The following is a 15,967-nucleotide window of genomic DNA, read 5'->3' as shown; positions in this document are numbered from 1 at the left end:
TGTCTACTGTTCATGTCCATAAGTCTATGTTTCTTTGTCCTGTTTGTTTGTTGCTTTTAGGTTTATATCCCACATGTAAGTGATATCATGTGGTTTTCAACTTTGTCTGTCTGGCTTATTTTGCTTAGCATGATCATCTCAGGGTCCATCCATGTTGTTGCAAATGGCAGTATTTCATCTCTTCTTATGGCTGAGTAATATTCCATTGTAAATATGTGCCACCACTTCTTTAGCCAATTAGCTATTGTAGGACAATTCAGTTGCTTCCATGTCCTGGCCCCCATGAATAATGCTGTTATGAACATCGGTGTGCAAATATCTTTTCAGATATGAGTTTTCAAGTCTTTGGGGTAAATACCCTGTAGAGGGATTGCTGGATCATATAGTAGATCAATTCTTAGTTTTCTGAGGAAACTCCATACTGTTTTCCATAGTGTTTGTACCAACTTACAGTCCCACCAGCAGTGTATGAGGGTTCCTTTTTCTCTGCATCCTCTCCAACACTTGTTATTACTTGTCCTGTTGATAACACTATTCTAACAGGTGTGAGATGGTATCTCATTGTGGTTTTGATTTGCATTTCCCTAATAGCTGGCAATGTTGAGCATGTTTTCATATGTTTGTTGGCCATTTGTATGTCTTCTTGGGAGAAGTGTCTTTTCAGGTTCTCTGCCCATTTTTTAATTGGATTGTTTGTTTTTCTTTTGTTGTTATTGAGTTGTATGAGTTCTTTGTATATTTTGGATATTAGGCCCTTATCAGAGGCGTTGCTTGCAAATATATTTTCCCATTCGGATGGTTGTCTCCTTGCCTTATTGATAGTTTCTTTTGCTGTGTAGCAGCTTTTTAGTTTGATACAGTCCCATTGATTTATTTTTGCTTTCTTTTCCTTTGCCTTTGAGGTCAAATTCGTAAAATCCTCTTTAAATTCAAAGTCCTTGAGTTTAGTTCCTATGTTTTCTTCTATGCATTTTATTGTTTTGGGTCTTATATTTAGGTCTTTAATCCATTTTGAGTTAATTTTAGAAACTAGACAACAGTCTAGTTTCATTCTTTTGCAGATGGCTTTCCAGTTTTCCCAGCACCATTTATTGAAGAGGCTTTCCTTTCTCCACTGTATGTTTTTGGCTTCTTTGTCAAAAATTATTTGCCCATATAAATATGGGTTTACTTCTGGACTCTTGATTCTGTTCCACCAGTCTGTGTGTCTGTTTTGCTGCCAATACCCTGCCGTTTTGATGATTGTTGCTTTGTAGTATAATTTGAAGTCGGGAAGAGTGATGCCTCCAGCCTCGTTCTTTTTTCTTAGGATGGCTTTGGCAATTCAGAGTCTTTTGTGCTTCCATGTAAATCTGATGATTTTTTTATTCTATTCCTTCAAAACTGCCGATGGGATTTTGATGGGGATTGCATTAAATCTGTATCATACTTTAGGCATAAGGTCATTTTAACTATGTTGATTCTTCCGATCCAAGAACACGGAATATCATTCCATTTATTTGTATATTCTTTGATTTCTTTTAATAGGGTCTTATAGTTTTCATCATGTAGGTTTTTCACATGTTTCATTAAGTTTATCCCTTAATGAAATTTGATTCTTTTTGTTGCAATCGCGAAAGGAATTATTTTTCCCACTTCTTTTTCTGACACTTCGTTGTTAGAGTATAAGAACGCTATGGATTTTTGAACATTGATTTTGTATCCAGAAACTTTAATGTATTTGCTTATTGCTTCTAAGTGTTCTGATGGAGTCTTCAGGGTTTTCTGTATAAAGAATCATGTCATCTTCAAATTGTGACAGTTTGACTTCTTCATTTCCTATTTGGATGCATTTTATATCTTCTTTTTGCTTAATTGCACTTGCTAGGACCTCCAATGTTATATTGAATGACAGTGGTGATAGTGGACAGCCTTGTCTTGTTCTTGATCTTAGAGAAAAGGTTTTCAGTTTTTCACCATTAAGTATAATATTGGCTGAGAGTTTGTCATATATGGCTTTTATTATGTTAAGGTACTTTCCTCTGTACCAATTTTGTTAAGTGTTTTGATCTTAAATGGATGTTGTCAAAGGCTTTTTCTGTATCTATTAATATGATCATATGATTCTTATTTTTTAATTTGTTTATGTGGTGTATCACATTAATTGATTTGCGTGTGTTGTATGATTCCTTTTATCATTATAAAGTGTCCCTCAGTATTTTTCTTTGCCTTTTTTATTTTGAAGTCTATTTCATCCAATGTTAGTACTGCTACTCCTGCTTTTCTCTGAATGCCATTTGCTCAAAATATCATTTTCCACCTTTTCACTTTGAGTCTATATTTGTCTTTGGAACTGAGATGCATCTCCTGGAGGTAGCATATGGTTGGGTTTTGTTTTTTGATCCATTCTGCAACTCTGTGCCTTTCTATTGGTGAGTTCAGTCCATTTACATTTAGGGTGATTATTGAAATATGAGGTTTTTCTATAACATTTTATCTTTTGCTTTCTGGTAGCTCAGTGTTTTCATTGCTTCCTTGTCTCTGTTTTTCTAGGGGTTTTGTTTTTTTGTTTGTTTGTTTTGGTTGGGTTTTGTGGATTTTCCCTTTGGTCCTTCTTGTTTTATGTTATATACTCCAGTCCCTGAATCTTTGGCATGTGGTTACCATTACGAATATGTAGAGGAGAGTTATACGTATATAGTAGTCCATTTTCTTCTGCGTGTGCCTTATCTCCCCATTCCCGTTTGCAAATTTGGATCTTGGAAACCTCTCCTTTTCTGTTATTGTTTCAGTTTGTCCTTATGTATGCTGAACATTCATTACTATCTTGCTATAGCAAATCTCTTCTTATTGTTTAAGCTTATAATGCCCTCCTCTGAGTAAGTTTGTACTACTCTGCTTCTAAATGCCAGCTAGTCACCTTACTCATAATTATGTTTTGTTTTTTTTTTTGTCATTTTGTTTTAGGTGAGCTGAACTCTTTCAGTATTTCCTGTAGTACAGGCCTCATAGTGGAGAATTCCCTCAATTTTTGTATGTCTGGAAAGGTCTTAATTTCTCCTTCATATCTAAAGGAGAGCTTTCCTGGATATATTATCCTTGGCTAGTAGTTCCTTTCATTTAACAGTTTGAATATGTGATTCCACTCCTTTCTTATATGTAAAGTTTGTGCTGAGAAGTCTGATGACAATCTAATGGCTTTTCCTTCATAGGTTATCGTCTTATTTTCCCTGGCTTCCCTGAGAATTCTTTTTTTTGTCATTGATTTTGCTTATTTTAATATAATGTATCTTGGAGAAGGCCTTTTTGGGTTGAGATAATTGGGTGTTCTGTTGACTTCATGAATTGCAAGCTCCAGTTCATTTTTTAGATTTGGGAAATTCTCATCAACTATTTGTTTGAAAATGCTTTCTAATCCCTGTTCCCTTTTCTCCCCTTCAAGAATGTCCATTATTCTTATGTTTCCTTTCCTGAGAGTATCAGCTAGTTCTTATATTTCTCTTTCATTGTTTTTCCTTCTTTGGTTTCTTTCTTCTTCCTTCTGATTTATTTCTAGATTTCAGTCTTTGATATCACTGATCCTTTCTTCCATTTGGTCATCTCTATTTCCCAAGCTTGCTATTTCATTTTTCAACTCTTGCAGTGTGTGTTCTTCATCTCCAGAAGTTCTATTTGGTTCTTTTTGAGGGTTTCAATCTCTTTGCTAAAGAATTCATTCTGCTGATCTAGTCGTTTTTTCAATTCCTGAAATTGTTGATATGAATTATTTTAGATCCCATTGAGTTTTTTCAGAAGTACCATCCTGAATTCTGTCATTTAAGTCACATATTTCTATGTCCGTAAGCTTATTTCTGGAGTTTTTTCTCTTTCTTTCTTAGCTGCCTTGTCATGTTGGTTGTTCATGGTGTTTAATGGACTATTTCTCCACCTGGGCATTAATGGAAGTGTATTTTTTTTCCAGAAAGAAGATTTATTATATAAAGGTCTTTCTTTATCCAGTTACTAAGAAGGCATTTTTCTTTTGGTTTCCAGTAGATGGATCCTCTTGGATCTCTGCTTTATATAAAGTCTTAATAATGCCTTTTTTTTTTTTCTTATAAGTATTCAATCACGCTCATTATCCTCAGTTTCAGTCCCTATCAGTGTTAGCTACAGTTTTGATAGCAGTTGCTCAGATTCCCCTGGGGCTCCGTGGTGTTCAGTCTTGGCGGATATAGAGAGAGGTGCCCTCTGGGTTGAGGGATGAGGGCTGCAGTTCAACCTCACATTTTGCAACCACAGCTGATAATAATCAACTGTTGCTTCTCTGTCATCCCCAGTTCTCTGCCGTCCCTACTTCTTTGCTATCCTCACTTTTCTGTTTTTTTTTCCCCTGGCTACTGCCGCTGCATGGTTCTCACATCTCTCTCAGGCAGGGTTGTTCAGAAAACCCACTGCATCTTCTCCCTTCCCCCTCTTCCTACAGGGAGAGGCAACTTCTTTGTTTCTCCCAGTCTGCCACCGGACGCATGCAGTTCTGACCAGTGGAAGTTCTTATTCACAGATTCCTTGCTCAGATGTGCTTGTGTGCAGGTTGGGTGGTGTTGTGTTTTTGGTTTGTTGGGTTTTTTTTTTGAGTTTTACATGTTCAGCTTATTGTTGTTTCAAGGGGAGAGGTCTGGGGACTTCCACCATGTTTCTTATCTCTAATAATTTTTTAAAATGTTTTCTACCTCTTTGTGTGACTTCTCATTTAGTTCCTGCATTGTTTTCCTGAGTGCATTGTGTTAATTATCCGTGTCTCTTGAATTTTGCTGAGTTTCTTAAAATAATTATTTTAAATTCTTTTTTTAGATAACTCACCAATCTACATTTCTTTGGTGTCACTTAATGGAATATTTTTGTGTTTATTTGGTGGTGTTATTTTTTTTTTTTTTCCTTTTTTTCGTGTTTCTGAATGGCTTTGCATTGATGTCTGTACATTTGTGGGAGAGATCACCTCTTCCAGTCTGGTTTTGATGGGCAAAAATTTTCACCTGAAGTCAGCTGCAAGGATACAAGCTGGGTCGGGTGCAGCTTCTTTGGTTCCTGGGATGGCACAGTGGAGTCTCTGTAAAACTCCATCAGCTGAGGTCAACATTGACTATGGGAATATTCTCTGGCCAAGAATTCAGAGGACCTGAGATGGCAGTGGCAGCCAGGCTTATTGGGATACTCAGAGGTGAAGACCACTGGGGTCCTTCTGTTTTCCTTCTTTCTCTTGGGAGAAAATTCTAGAAGAGAGGATCCCTCTTGACACTTTGTCTGGTGTTCTGGCATTCAGAGCATTAACAGAGCCAGGGTCCTGGAGTCAGGTGCAAGTGGAACTACCAAAGCACGTGAGTCCTGGGGCACAGGTGCACTTGTTGTGACAGCGACACTGGTGTCAAAGGTGTGGGCATATGTAGATCTCTCTGGCAACTAGGTTCTGGATCTTGGACTCACTGCAGTGACAGGAGTGGCTTTGAGGTGGCGGTCCTGAGATGACAGGATAGAGTTGCAGCTTGAGCCCAGGGTCAGGGTGCAGTAAAAGCACAGCCTGGGGGTGGTGGGTCAAGTCTCAATTCTGTCCCCAGGGGAAGTAATGGGACAACAACATGCCCCTGGTGGTGGCTCATTAAAGTCACGTGTTGAGATCAATAAGGCAGATTACAAAGCAGCAACAGTTTGGCCTTGGCAATAAGTACTAGCCAGCCTGGGATCCGAGGGTGGGTCTCAGAACAGCAGCAGTTTGGTCCAATAATGGTGGTCAAAGACTTACTTGGACCCAGGGGGCGGGGTGCAGAGAAACGGCAGTTCCGGTCCCATATTTAGTAAGGTGCGGTAGCATCTCAATCCTGGAAAGTGGGGCACAGCAGCTGTCTCACCACAGTGGACAGCTCCATTCCCAGGAAGAAGATGCCACGGTGGGGACTCTGGGCATCTCCCTTATCTGAGATCAGTGTTGGTAAAGACTGCAGTAGTCCTCACTATCCAGGGCAGCAAACATCATAGCGGTGAGTCTTGCTGAGGTTTCCCACTCTCCTTTATCCCTGGGGTGAAATGCCTCTGAAGTGATTCCTCCTGATACTGAATTTTTCTGTCCTGGGGAATGAAATGATACACTTAAAATGTTTCTTATGCATTTCTCAGCAGCCATCATTGGTTTTTGCTCTCCACTGCTTTTTCATTGCAGTCCAGAGCTTTCCCAGAAGTATTTTTGTCAGTTTGTACTTGTTTGTTTATTGTTTTTGTTGTTGTTGTTGTTGTTGTTTTTGTGGCGAGACTGTATTGAGATCTCCTAGCCCTCCATTTTACTAATATCACCACCCCAATTTTTATTCTGAAGTCATCATATATGTGTATCAAAGGTACCAACCCTTTAACACACTATGTCTCAATTCTAGACTTGCTGTATCCACCTAGTGATACACATATATAGATGGTTCAAAAGAAGTATGCTGGGTAATTAGCGTCTTTCATAATTATGATCTCTGGATTAGTACCTTTAATCTTTTGTTTTCTCTCTTTAATCACCTACCCCCCACCCCCACTACTTCCACCCCTGACCTACAGATGTTGCCATCTCCCCTTAAGAACTGGATCTCTGAAGGCGGGGCGTCTCCTCCCACATGCTTGTGGTGCATCCCCGGGGCCTGGCACCCGCAGTGAACTCGGGAAGCCTGGCACACCCGGGGTCTGGCATACTATGGTCCATGGCTCCACCTTGGGCATGAAGCTGGGGTACAAACCCAGGACCTTCCGTGTATAAAGCAGACTCGCTAACCACTACACTATGGAGCCACCCCTAGTATCTTTAATCTTAATGTGAGAATTTTCCAAACTATGAAAAGAAAATGTGTTCAAAGGATTAATTTATAATAATTTAATACTAAAATGTATTATTCCTGCATCCTACACAGTTAAGCAAATATTTAAGATTTACTATTTTGAGAGGCATTAAGGATTTCTCATGTTGTTATTTTATTTATTTATTTTTAATTTGGAATTTTAATTATGTACATAAATAGCAATATGAAAACAATGAGTTCCAAGGCTTGTACATTATCTCTAGGTGAGAGGATTTCAGATTAGTCCCCTTGTAGTCTGACACCATCCAAGATAACAAAGAGGACTAGTATAGTTTTTCCTGAAGAAGAAAGTCAGTTTACTACATTCAATACTGACTTCTCTGCTATTTTTCTGTAGAAATACTGGATTGCTGTATGGCGTTTCCAATGTTTACCTATAACTGATTAAAATGGGTAAGGCATGGAGTATTCTACTTATTTCCAGGTGAATTCTTCACATTTCCTGGCTTTTGAAAGTTCTCCTTCCACAAATCTTCTATGGCTATGTATCCTCGTAAATCCCAGTCATATCATTTTTCCCCACTGACCTGGGCAAATATGATGGCTTGTTGTGGATAATAAAGAGAGGCAGCTAATCCCATGAAACTAGGTGGATACAGCAACTTCTTTATTTTTGAACCTCTGGCCAAAAGGAGTCCAACAACACCAGCAAAACTAATAACAACAAGTCTTAGAAGAAATTCAGAAGCTGCCTTTTGGAGATATTCATAGCTGTCTAATCCCCACTGAACCAAACTTTGCATTTTGGGCTCAGTTTGAGAGTATATTTCCTGACACCAACTTGTATATGTCTCACAATACTGTCTGAGATGTGAGATGCTTTCTTCAAGTTGAGTCCTCGGCTTCTCCACATATTTAGATTGACCCTCGGGAACAGAGTAGAGTGAAAGCTCATTAATCCTCATGGAAGTTTTGTGAGGTGAGTCCTTTTTCTGTGATGCATACACTTTGAAGGTGAGCAGACTCAGGCTGTCCGGCCCCACGGACCTCTGAATTACCTTGAATATGTCGCTGGCAGCGGCAGCTCTGGTGGGGTGCCTACTTTGTTATTTATATGATATTTAAAATATATTATTTTCTAATAAGATGATAAATAAGAAGATAATATAAGTATAGGAGAGCAACTCAAACCTGCCTTCTTATGTGAACTGGGAACATATTGATTTAGATAACCTGAAAGTTTCTTGAATGTTAAAAAAAAATCTCTCAGACTTTAGGGTAATCCAAAAAATAGCATCATCACTAAAGTCAGCTCCATTTTAGTTTTTTCAAGTCAAGTGCTAGAGAGAAATGGGTTTAATTAAAGATAAGTATTTCATTAATCAAGTGGAAGCAGATTAAGAGTAATGTTGAGAAATTGAATTGAGTTGAGTCTCCACAAATCAGAAGAAAATAAATGAAAGGAGTGAAGAAATGAACTGAGGAACTAAACTGAAGTTCTTATATTTTAATGGGATGGACACTGAAAAAATATGTACACCTATAAATAAAAAAATTAAAAAATACAAGCAAGCTCTGAGATAGCAAAGTTGTTCTTTTTTTTTTCCTTGCAGTTAAGCTGAGAGAAAAGTGAGTATATTTAGGAGGACTGGAGAGAGTTGGCATCAAATTGTCAGAATCATGATGGCATATTTTAATCTTAAGAAACATGAGAGAAAATAGATGAGGGAGAACAGAAGTAAGATAATCTGTGAGAGAGTTGTGTCTGGTGGTTTGTAAAAACATGGAACTCTCTAGCCTGATAAAGATATAATAAACTTTAAGGGAACTAATCCCCCTTCCTCTTTTTCAGTGACTCGCCAAAATTCTGCATAATGGAAAATTGACAGGAGTTTTTATGGCCCACTTGTGAAATGCTGTCCTGATGAAAGATATCACTTTGCCATAAGTAATCAGACTTCCTGTTCCTTTTTTTTTTTAATTAATTAATTTTTTTATGGTGACATTGGTTAATGAAATCCAATAACTTTCAGCCATACATTTTAAGAGTAAGGCATATATATTTACACTGTGTGTTCACCTCTCATAGTTAGATGTCTTTCTGTCACCACATATTTGACTCCCTTTGCCCCATCTACCCCTTCTCCTCCTCCTCTCCCTCCCCTCTGATAACCACTAGTCTATTGTCCATGTCTATGAGTCTCTGTTTGTTTGTCCTGTTCATTTGTTGCTTTTAGGTTTATATCCCACATAGAAGTGATATCATGTGATTTTCAACTTTTTTTGTGTGGCTTATTTTGTTTAGCATGATTATCTCGAGGTCTATCCATGTTGTTGCAAATGGCAGTATTTCATCTCTTCTTATAACTGAGTAACATTCCATTGTAAATATGTACCACAGCTTCTTTATCCAATTATCTATGTAGACTTCTTGTCAATATTCAAATTCCTATTCAGTTTCACCTCTATTCTGCGTTCCAAACGAGTAGGTCCTGCTGTTTCACCTGGAGATTATAAATAGGCATTTCAAACTTTACATGTTGAAATGAGGTCATAGATTTTACAAAAAACAAAAAACAAAAAAAAAAACTGTCTCTTCTCGTACTGCCCATTTCAGTAAATGACTTCAACATATATCCAGATGCCTAAACTATAAATCTAATTCTTTAATTCTCAATAATTTTCCTTTCTTTACACCCTGTTTTGTGCTGGTCTCAGCTATCCATAGTGATGCTATTGGCTAGATGTCCCTGAGGGTACTCACCTAGGCCCTCACAGTGAGCCTCCACAGACCTCTTCACTTTTGGAACTATGTTGTGGCTAGAACTGCCCCTGTGGTTCTTATTCTGATGGCAAGACACTCTCAGGAATCTTCGATAAAAATAATAAGGTTTATTACTCACAAGTCCTGGAGGATACATGGCATGCCTGGGGCTACACAGTGAGGTCATGTATAGAGAGAGAAGGAGCACAGGCCTGGGGTTCTTTTATGGGGTTGAGAATGGGGGAGCTAGGGTTTTGTGGGTGTGTTTTTATTGGTAAATTTAAAACATAAGAGAAGGAATTAAAGTATGGGAAGGGAACATGTTTATTTTTCAGTCTTTTTTCTCTCTGGCCTAAATTTTGGATAAATTTTATTTCTGTATCTTCGAGTTCACTTATTTATTCTTCTTTAGTATCCAATTTGATATTAATTTTCTTATGAAAGTTTTATTTCAGATGTTTTATTTTTTAATCTCTAGAATTTCTATTTTAAAAACCTTCCAGTTATCTCATAATTATCATGTTTTCATTAGGATACTTTTATCTGATATCTGTTTAATATTTTCTCCTTCATTCTTTCTTACTGTACTTAAGACTTATTTGTAAGGGAAAAAAATGCATTATTCATCCTATAGAGTTTCCTCCAAATAAAAACTGTATACTTTCACATTCATGAAAATTCCACCAGGTAGGTTTTCTCCCATGAGCCATTAGTTTTCCCTTTCTCTAAAGGCTGACCCACCCATTGTTGTCTCTCCTGGTGTCCCATTAGCATAAACTTCCTTTCTGTATTTTTTACTTTTGAGTTGTGGGTCTTGAACTTGGCTTGGCCTTTAGAATCCCCTGAGGAGGTTTTGTTTGTTTGTTTGTTTGTTTGTTCATTTGTTTGTTTGCTTGTTTTAATTCTGAAGTCCAGTACTCATTCTAGACCAATTAAATCAGAATCTGTAGGGGTGGCACCCAAACACTGGTACTTTTTAAATTCCTCACTTGTTTCTGATATGCAATCAAGTTTGAGAACCACTCCCTTTTGTACTTGATTCCATATATTTCCCATACTTATTTCCTCAGGGTGTGTGCAATATATCCATACTCCTTAAATACACATACTCTTTGAAATTTTCCCTTGTAATTTTTAGAAACACTCTATGCTTATCTTTTTATTTTCCCCCGTCTCCCATTTGTCTTTATGGTTCCTGAATCCAGGCCTATGGAAAGTAATCATTTATATCTGATCTTGTGACCTTGACTTCATTACTTTGTTAGATAACTGAGTTTCCTAATACCCTGTAGCAAAATTTCTGTTCTTCCCATTGAAATGTGGTAACTTTGTCAATATATCGAATCTCATATACATAACTCTAGACATTTTCCATTCTGTTCCATTGGCCTATTTTTTGGTACCAGTAAAATACTGTGTTTTCTTTCCCTACAGATTTGTAGTAGTCATAAAATTTGGTAGGACATGTCCATAGCTGTCTACTTAAAGCTTCTGTTTATATTTGTACCAATTTTAATATTTATGCCTAGGACTTTTTCCATTTCACCAATTTTTAATAAATATACTAGCAAACAGTTACTCCGAAATGATTTTATATTTTGAAATCTCTATTTGCAGTTATTTTTTCTGTTTATTCTAGTTTTTAATTTAGTTTTTCACTTTCTCAATGAGTCTCACTGAACTTCTACTATCTTGTTAATATTTTAGATAAATAAGCTTTTAGTTTTGATAATTTCTCTATTGTTATTTTTTCTATATTAGCTCCTACCTTTATCTTTAATGTTTTTCTTTCCTTTCTCTCCCTCCCTTCTTCCTTATCCTTTCTTTCTCTCCTCCCTCCTTTCCTTCTTCTTTCCTCCCTTTCTTCCTTTCCTTTTTCCTCCTTCCTTCCTATATTTTTTCCAACTTGTTAAGATGATTGTTTTAGTTAATTTTTGAATCCTTTGAGTTTAATAGTAAAAGTATTTAAGAAAAATGTTCAAGGATACTCATTAGAGTCAAGGTTGTTTAGTTAGTGGCTATCTGGCTCCAGATTATTTTCATTATGTTATAAATTTCTCTTAAAGAGTACTTTATGCACTTTATATATTTTCATTTAAGTGCATTTTAGTTTTCTCTCATAAATTTTGATATGTACTGTACTTAGTTTTTTATTTTAAAAATTTAAAAAATAATTGTGGTAAAATACACGTAATGAAATTGGCTCACTTAACCATATTTAAAATATTTTTTTAATTTTTCAATTACAGTTGACATACAATATATTAGTTTCAGGTGTACAACGTAGTGATTAGACATTTATAAAACTTATGAAGTAATCACCCTGAGAAATCTAGTACCTCTCTGACACCATACATGGTTATTACAATATTATTGACTATATTCTTTGTGCTGTACTTTATACCCCTATGACCATTTTGTAACTACCAATTTGTACTTATTAATACCTTTCCTTTTTTCTTCAACTCTCAACCTCTTTTTCATCTGTCGACCATCAAAATATTCTCTGTATCTATGAATTTGTTTTTGTTTCATTTGTTCATTTATTTTATTTTTTAGATTCCACATATAAGTGAAATTACATGACATTTGCCTTTCTCTTTTTTACTTGCTCTACTCAGCACAGTATCCTCTAGGTCAGCAGTCCTCAACCTTTTTAGCACCAGAAATAAGGGCTCCTATGAGAGTCTAATGCCTGATGATCTGAGGTGGAGCTGAGGTGGTGATGCAAATACAGATGAAGCTTGGCTCACTGGCTTGCCACTCACCTCCTGCTGTGTGAGCCCGTTCCTAGCAGACCATGAATAGATACTGGTCCGCGGCCCAGGGATTGAGGATCTCTGTTCTAGGTCATCCATAGTTATAAATGGAATGATTTTATTTTATTTTTTATGGCTGAATAACATTTCCATTGTATATATACATACCATTTCTTTATCTATTTCTCCATTAGTGGACACCCAGATGGCTTCCCTTTCTTGGCTACTGTAAATAATGCTGCAATGAACGTATTGATATGCATGTCCCTTCTAAGTAGTGTTTCAGGTTTCTTTGGATAAATACCCAGAAGTGGGATTACTGAGTCCTTCTTTGTCTCTTGTTATATCCTTTGTTTTAATGTCTCTTTTGCCTAGTATAAGTACTGCTACCCAGCTTTTTTGTTTGTTTGTTTCCATTTTCATGAAATATCTTTTTTAATCTCTTTACTTTCAGTCTGCGTGTCTTTCATTCTGAAGGGAGTCTCTTGTAGGCAGCATATGTAAGGGTATTATTTTCTTATTCATTCAGCTACTGTATGTCTTTTGACTGGAGCATTTAATCCATTTACATTTAAAGTAATTTTTGCTAAATATGTAGTTATTGCCATTTTATTATTTATATTTTTGTTCTCCTCCTCCTCCTCCTCCTCTTCCTCCTCCTTTTCCTCCTCCTTCTTTCTTCAAAAAGTCCCTCTAACATTTCTCGTAATACTGGCGATAAACTTTAACCTTTTCTTTTCTGGGAAGCTATCACTTTTTCGGTTCTGAATGATAGATTTGCTGGGTAGAGTAATCTTGGTTTCTTGCTTTTTATCACTGAGAATATTTTGTGCCCATCTCTTCTGGCCTGCAAAGTTTCCATTGAGAAGTCTTATGGCAGCTCCTTTGCAGATAGTTAACCACTTTTTTCTTGCTGCTTTTAAGATTCTGTCTTTGTCTTTAGCCTCTTGCAAGTCTCAGTGTGGCTTCTTTTGTGTATCCTAGTTATAGGATTTCAGTTCAGCTAGATTGCAGGCCATTTTTAGTGATGGTTGTTCTGTAGTTTCATTATAATTTTGATGTGGTTACGGAAGGATGCAAGCTCAGAGTTTACCTACTCCTCCACGTTGATTGGAAACCCGTCATTTTAATCATTTTTACACATACCGTCCTATGGTATTAGATGCATTCACATTGTTGTGTAACCACGACCACTACCAAGCTCTAGAACTCTTGAGCTTTCAGAATTGAAAGTATATACTCTATAAACAATAACTCTTCATTTCTTCCACCCCCCAACCTTTGGCAATGATCACTTTACTTTTTGCTTCTATGAATTTCACTAGGTACCTTATGTAAATGGAATAATATGGTATTTGTCTTTTTTTGACTAACATTTCATTTAGCATGTCAAAGTTCTTCCATGTTGTATCATTTGTCAGAATTCCCTTCCTTTTTAAGGATGAATAATATTCCATTTTATGTATATGCCACAATTTATTATTCATTTATTTATCAATGGACATTTGGGTTGATTCTACCTTTTGGTCTTTGTGAATAATGCTGCTATGAACATGGGAGTACAGATATTTCTTAGAGACTCTGATTTCAATTTTGGGAGGTATGTATACAAAAGTCAAATTGCTGCACAATATGGCAATACTATTTTTAAGTTTTTGAGGAAATGTCATACTGTTTTTCATAGCAGCTGCACCATTGTACATATCCACCAATAGTGCAAAAATATTCCAATTTTCCCACAACCTTGCTAACACTTATTTTCAGTTGGTTTTTAAAAAAAATAGTAGCTATCCTAATGGGTGTTGAAATGGTATCTCTCATTTTAGTTTTAATTTGCATTTTCCTAATGATTAGTGATTTGAGCATCTTTTCATGCACTTGTTGGTCATTTGTGTATCTTCTTGGGAGAAATGTCTATTCAAGTCCATTGTCCATTTTTAATTTGTTTTTTGTTTTTTGTTTTTTGTTATTGAGTTAAAGGAGTTTTTTTTTAAATTCTTGGATATTAACCCTCTTATCGGATATGTGATTTGCAAATATTTTCTCCATTACATGGGTTGCCTTTTTACTCGGTTGATTATGTCTTTTGATGTATAGAAGTTTTAAATTTATCTATTTTTATTTTTGTCATCTGTGCTTTTGGTGTTGTATCCAACAAATCATTGCCAAGTCAAATGTCATGAAGCTTTTTTATCTTATTCTAAGAGGTTTGTGGTTTTAGTTCTTATTTTTAGGTCTTTGATTCATTTTTAAGTAATTTTTATATATGGTATAAGGTAAGGATTCAATCTCTCTCTCTCTCTCTCTCTCTCTCTCTCTCTCTCTCTTTCATGTGGATATCCAGTTTTCCAATATCATTTGTTGAAAAATTGCCCTTTCCCCATTGAATCATCTTGTTACCATTGTTGAAAATCATCTGATTATACATACAAGGGTTTATTGCTGGACTCTTTGGAAGATAGTTTGGAATTCTCTTACAAAGTTAAACATAATACAATAACTATAATCCAAGCTATCTACCCAAATGAATGGAAAACTTACATGTACACAAAAATCCTGACACAAATATTAATAGCAGCTTTGTTCATAATCACTAAAAACTGAAAGCAGCCAAGATGTCTAGGTGAAAGAAGTCAATCTGAAAGACTACTGTATAATTCCAACTATAGGACATTCTGCAAATAGTAAAACCCTAAGGAGAGTATAAAGATCACTGGTTGCCATTGTTTCAGAGGAGTGATAAGGATGAATAAGTAGAACACAAAAAAATTTTAGAACAGTGAAACTATTCTGTATTCTAATGATGAATAAACACCATTTTTGCACTTGTCAAAACCCTTAGAATATATAACACAAAGAGTGAATCCTAATATAAACTATGACTGTTAGTTGATAAAAATATGCCAATGTTGATGCATTGATTTTTAACAACTATACCACACTGGTATGGGGCGTTCATGGTAGGGAAGTCTGTGTGTGTGTTCCAGGAGGGAGTATGTGAGAACTCTGTATTTTCACTAATTTATCAGTGAAACTAAAACTGCTCTAAAAAATAAAGTATATTAAATTATAAAAGAATTCTTTGCTGTGTGTGAATAAGCTTAATGGTTTGTTTATTACTTGTATATTTTTAGATATTTGATATCTCCACTTATTTTTAGTGTGCTTAATCTACAAATCTTTCCTAATTCTCCCATTGCTGCCTTTCCAAATCTTAACCTTCTCTTGATTTCTTGGTTCAGTCATCCATTTGATGACTGAACCAAGGTAAAAAAAATTTTAAACAGTTTTACTATCTTCATTGTCTGTGTTAAAGTTGTGTATTTCTTCTGTAGTCATGATTTTTTACTTCTTGATGTTAAAATGCAGTTCTGCTACCTTGGTTCAAACTCTTGTGGGAGAGACTGTTCAGTAATTTCTTAGTTTTTATAAAATGCATGAGCAACCTTCTCTTACATTTATTTCTCTTTAGAAGTTTTTAGCAGGCTTATTTCTATCATTTGCAAATGAAAAGATTTAACTTAATGCACAGGTAACATAGAAAACAAGAGGTAGGGCAATAACCTAAAAAAGATTATAATGGAATCTAAAAGTATAACGGTTTGGGGAACAGCTAGAGTCTTAAAAGGAAAATTAAATATGCCCTTGACTATGAA

The 15,967-nt window shown here is 36.0% G+C and overlaps 1 protein-coding gene across 1 annotated transcript; it reads right to left on the bottom strand.

The window, feature by feature from the left end:
• Window positions 1-7,195: 7,195 nt before the first annotated feature.
• LOC120611745 (MICOS complex subunit MIC26-like) lies at window positions 7,196-7,872 on the bottom strand. Its single transcript, XM_039874325.1, has one exon. The coding sequence runs from the start codon at window positions 7,751-7,753 to the stop codon at window positions 7,358-7,360; it is 396 nt and encodes a 131-aa protein (XP_039730259.1). The 5' UTR covers window positions 7,754-7,872; the 3' UTR covers window positions 7,196-7,357.
• Between the last annotated feature and the right edge of the window lie 8,095 nt (window positions 7,873-15,967).

This window comes from Pteropus medius, unplaced genomic scaffold (genome assembly GCF_902729225.1).
Source record: "Pteropus medius unplaced genomic scaffold, Ma_sr-lr_union100, whole genome shotgun sequence".
In the NCBI taxonomy this organism is placed as follows: domain Eukaryota; kingdom Metazoa; phylum Chordata; class Mammalia; order Chiroptera; family Pteropodidae; genus Pteropus; species Pteropus medius.
Note: the sequence above shows the minus strand (reverse complement) of the source record. Positions and strands in the feature narration are given on the sequence as shown.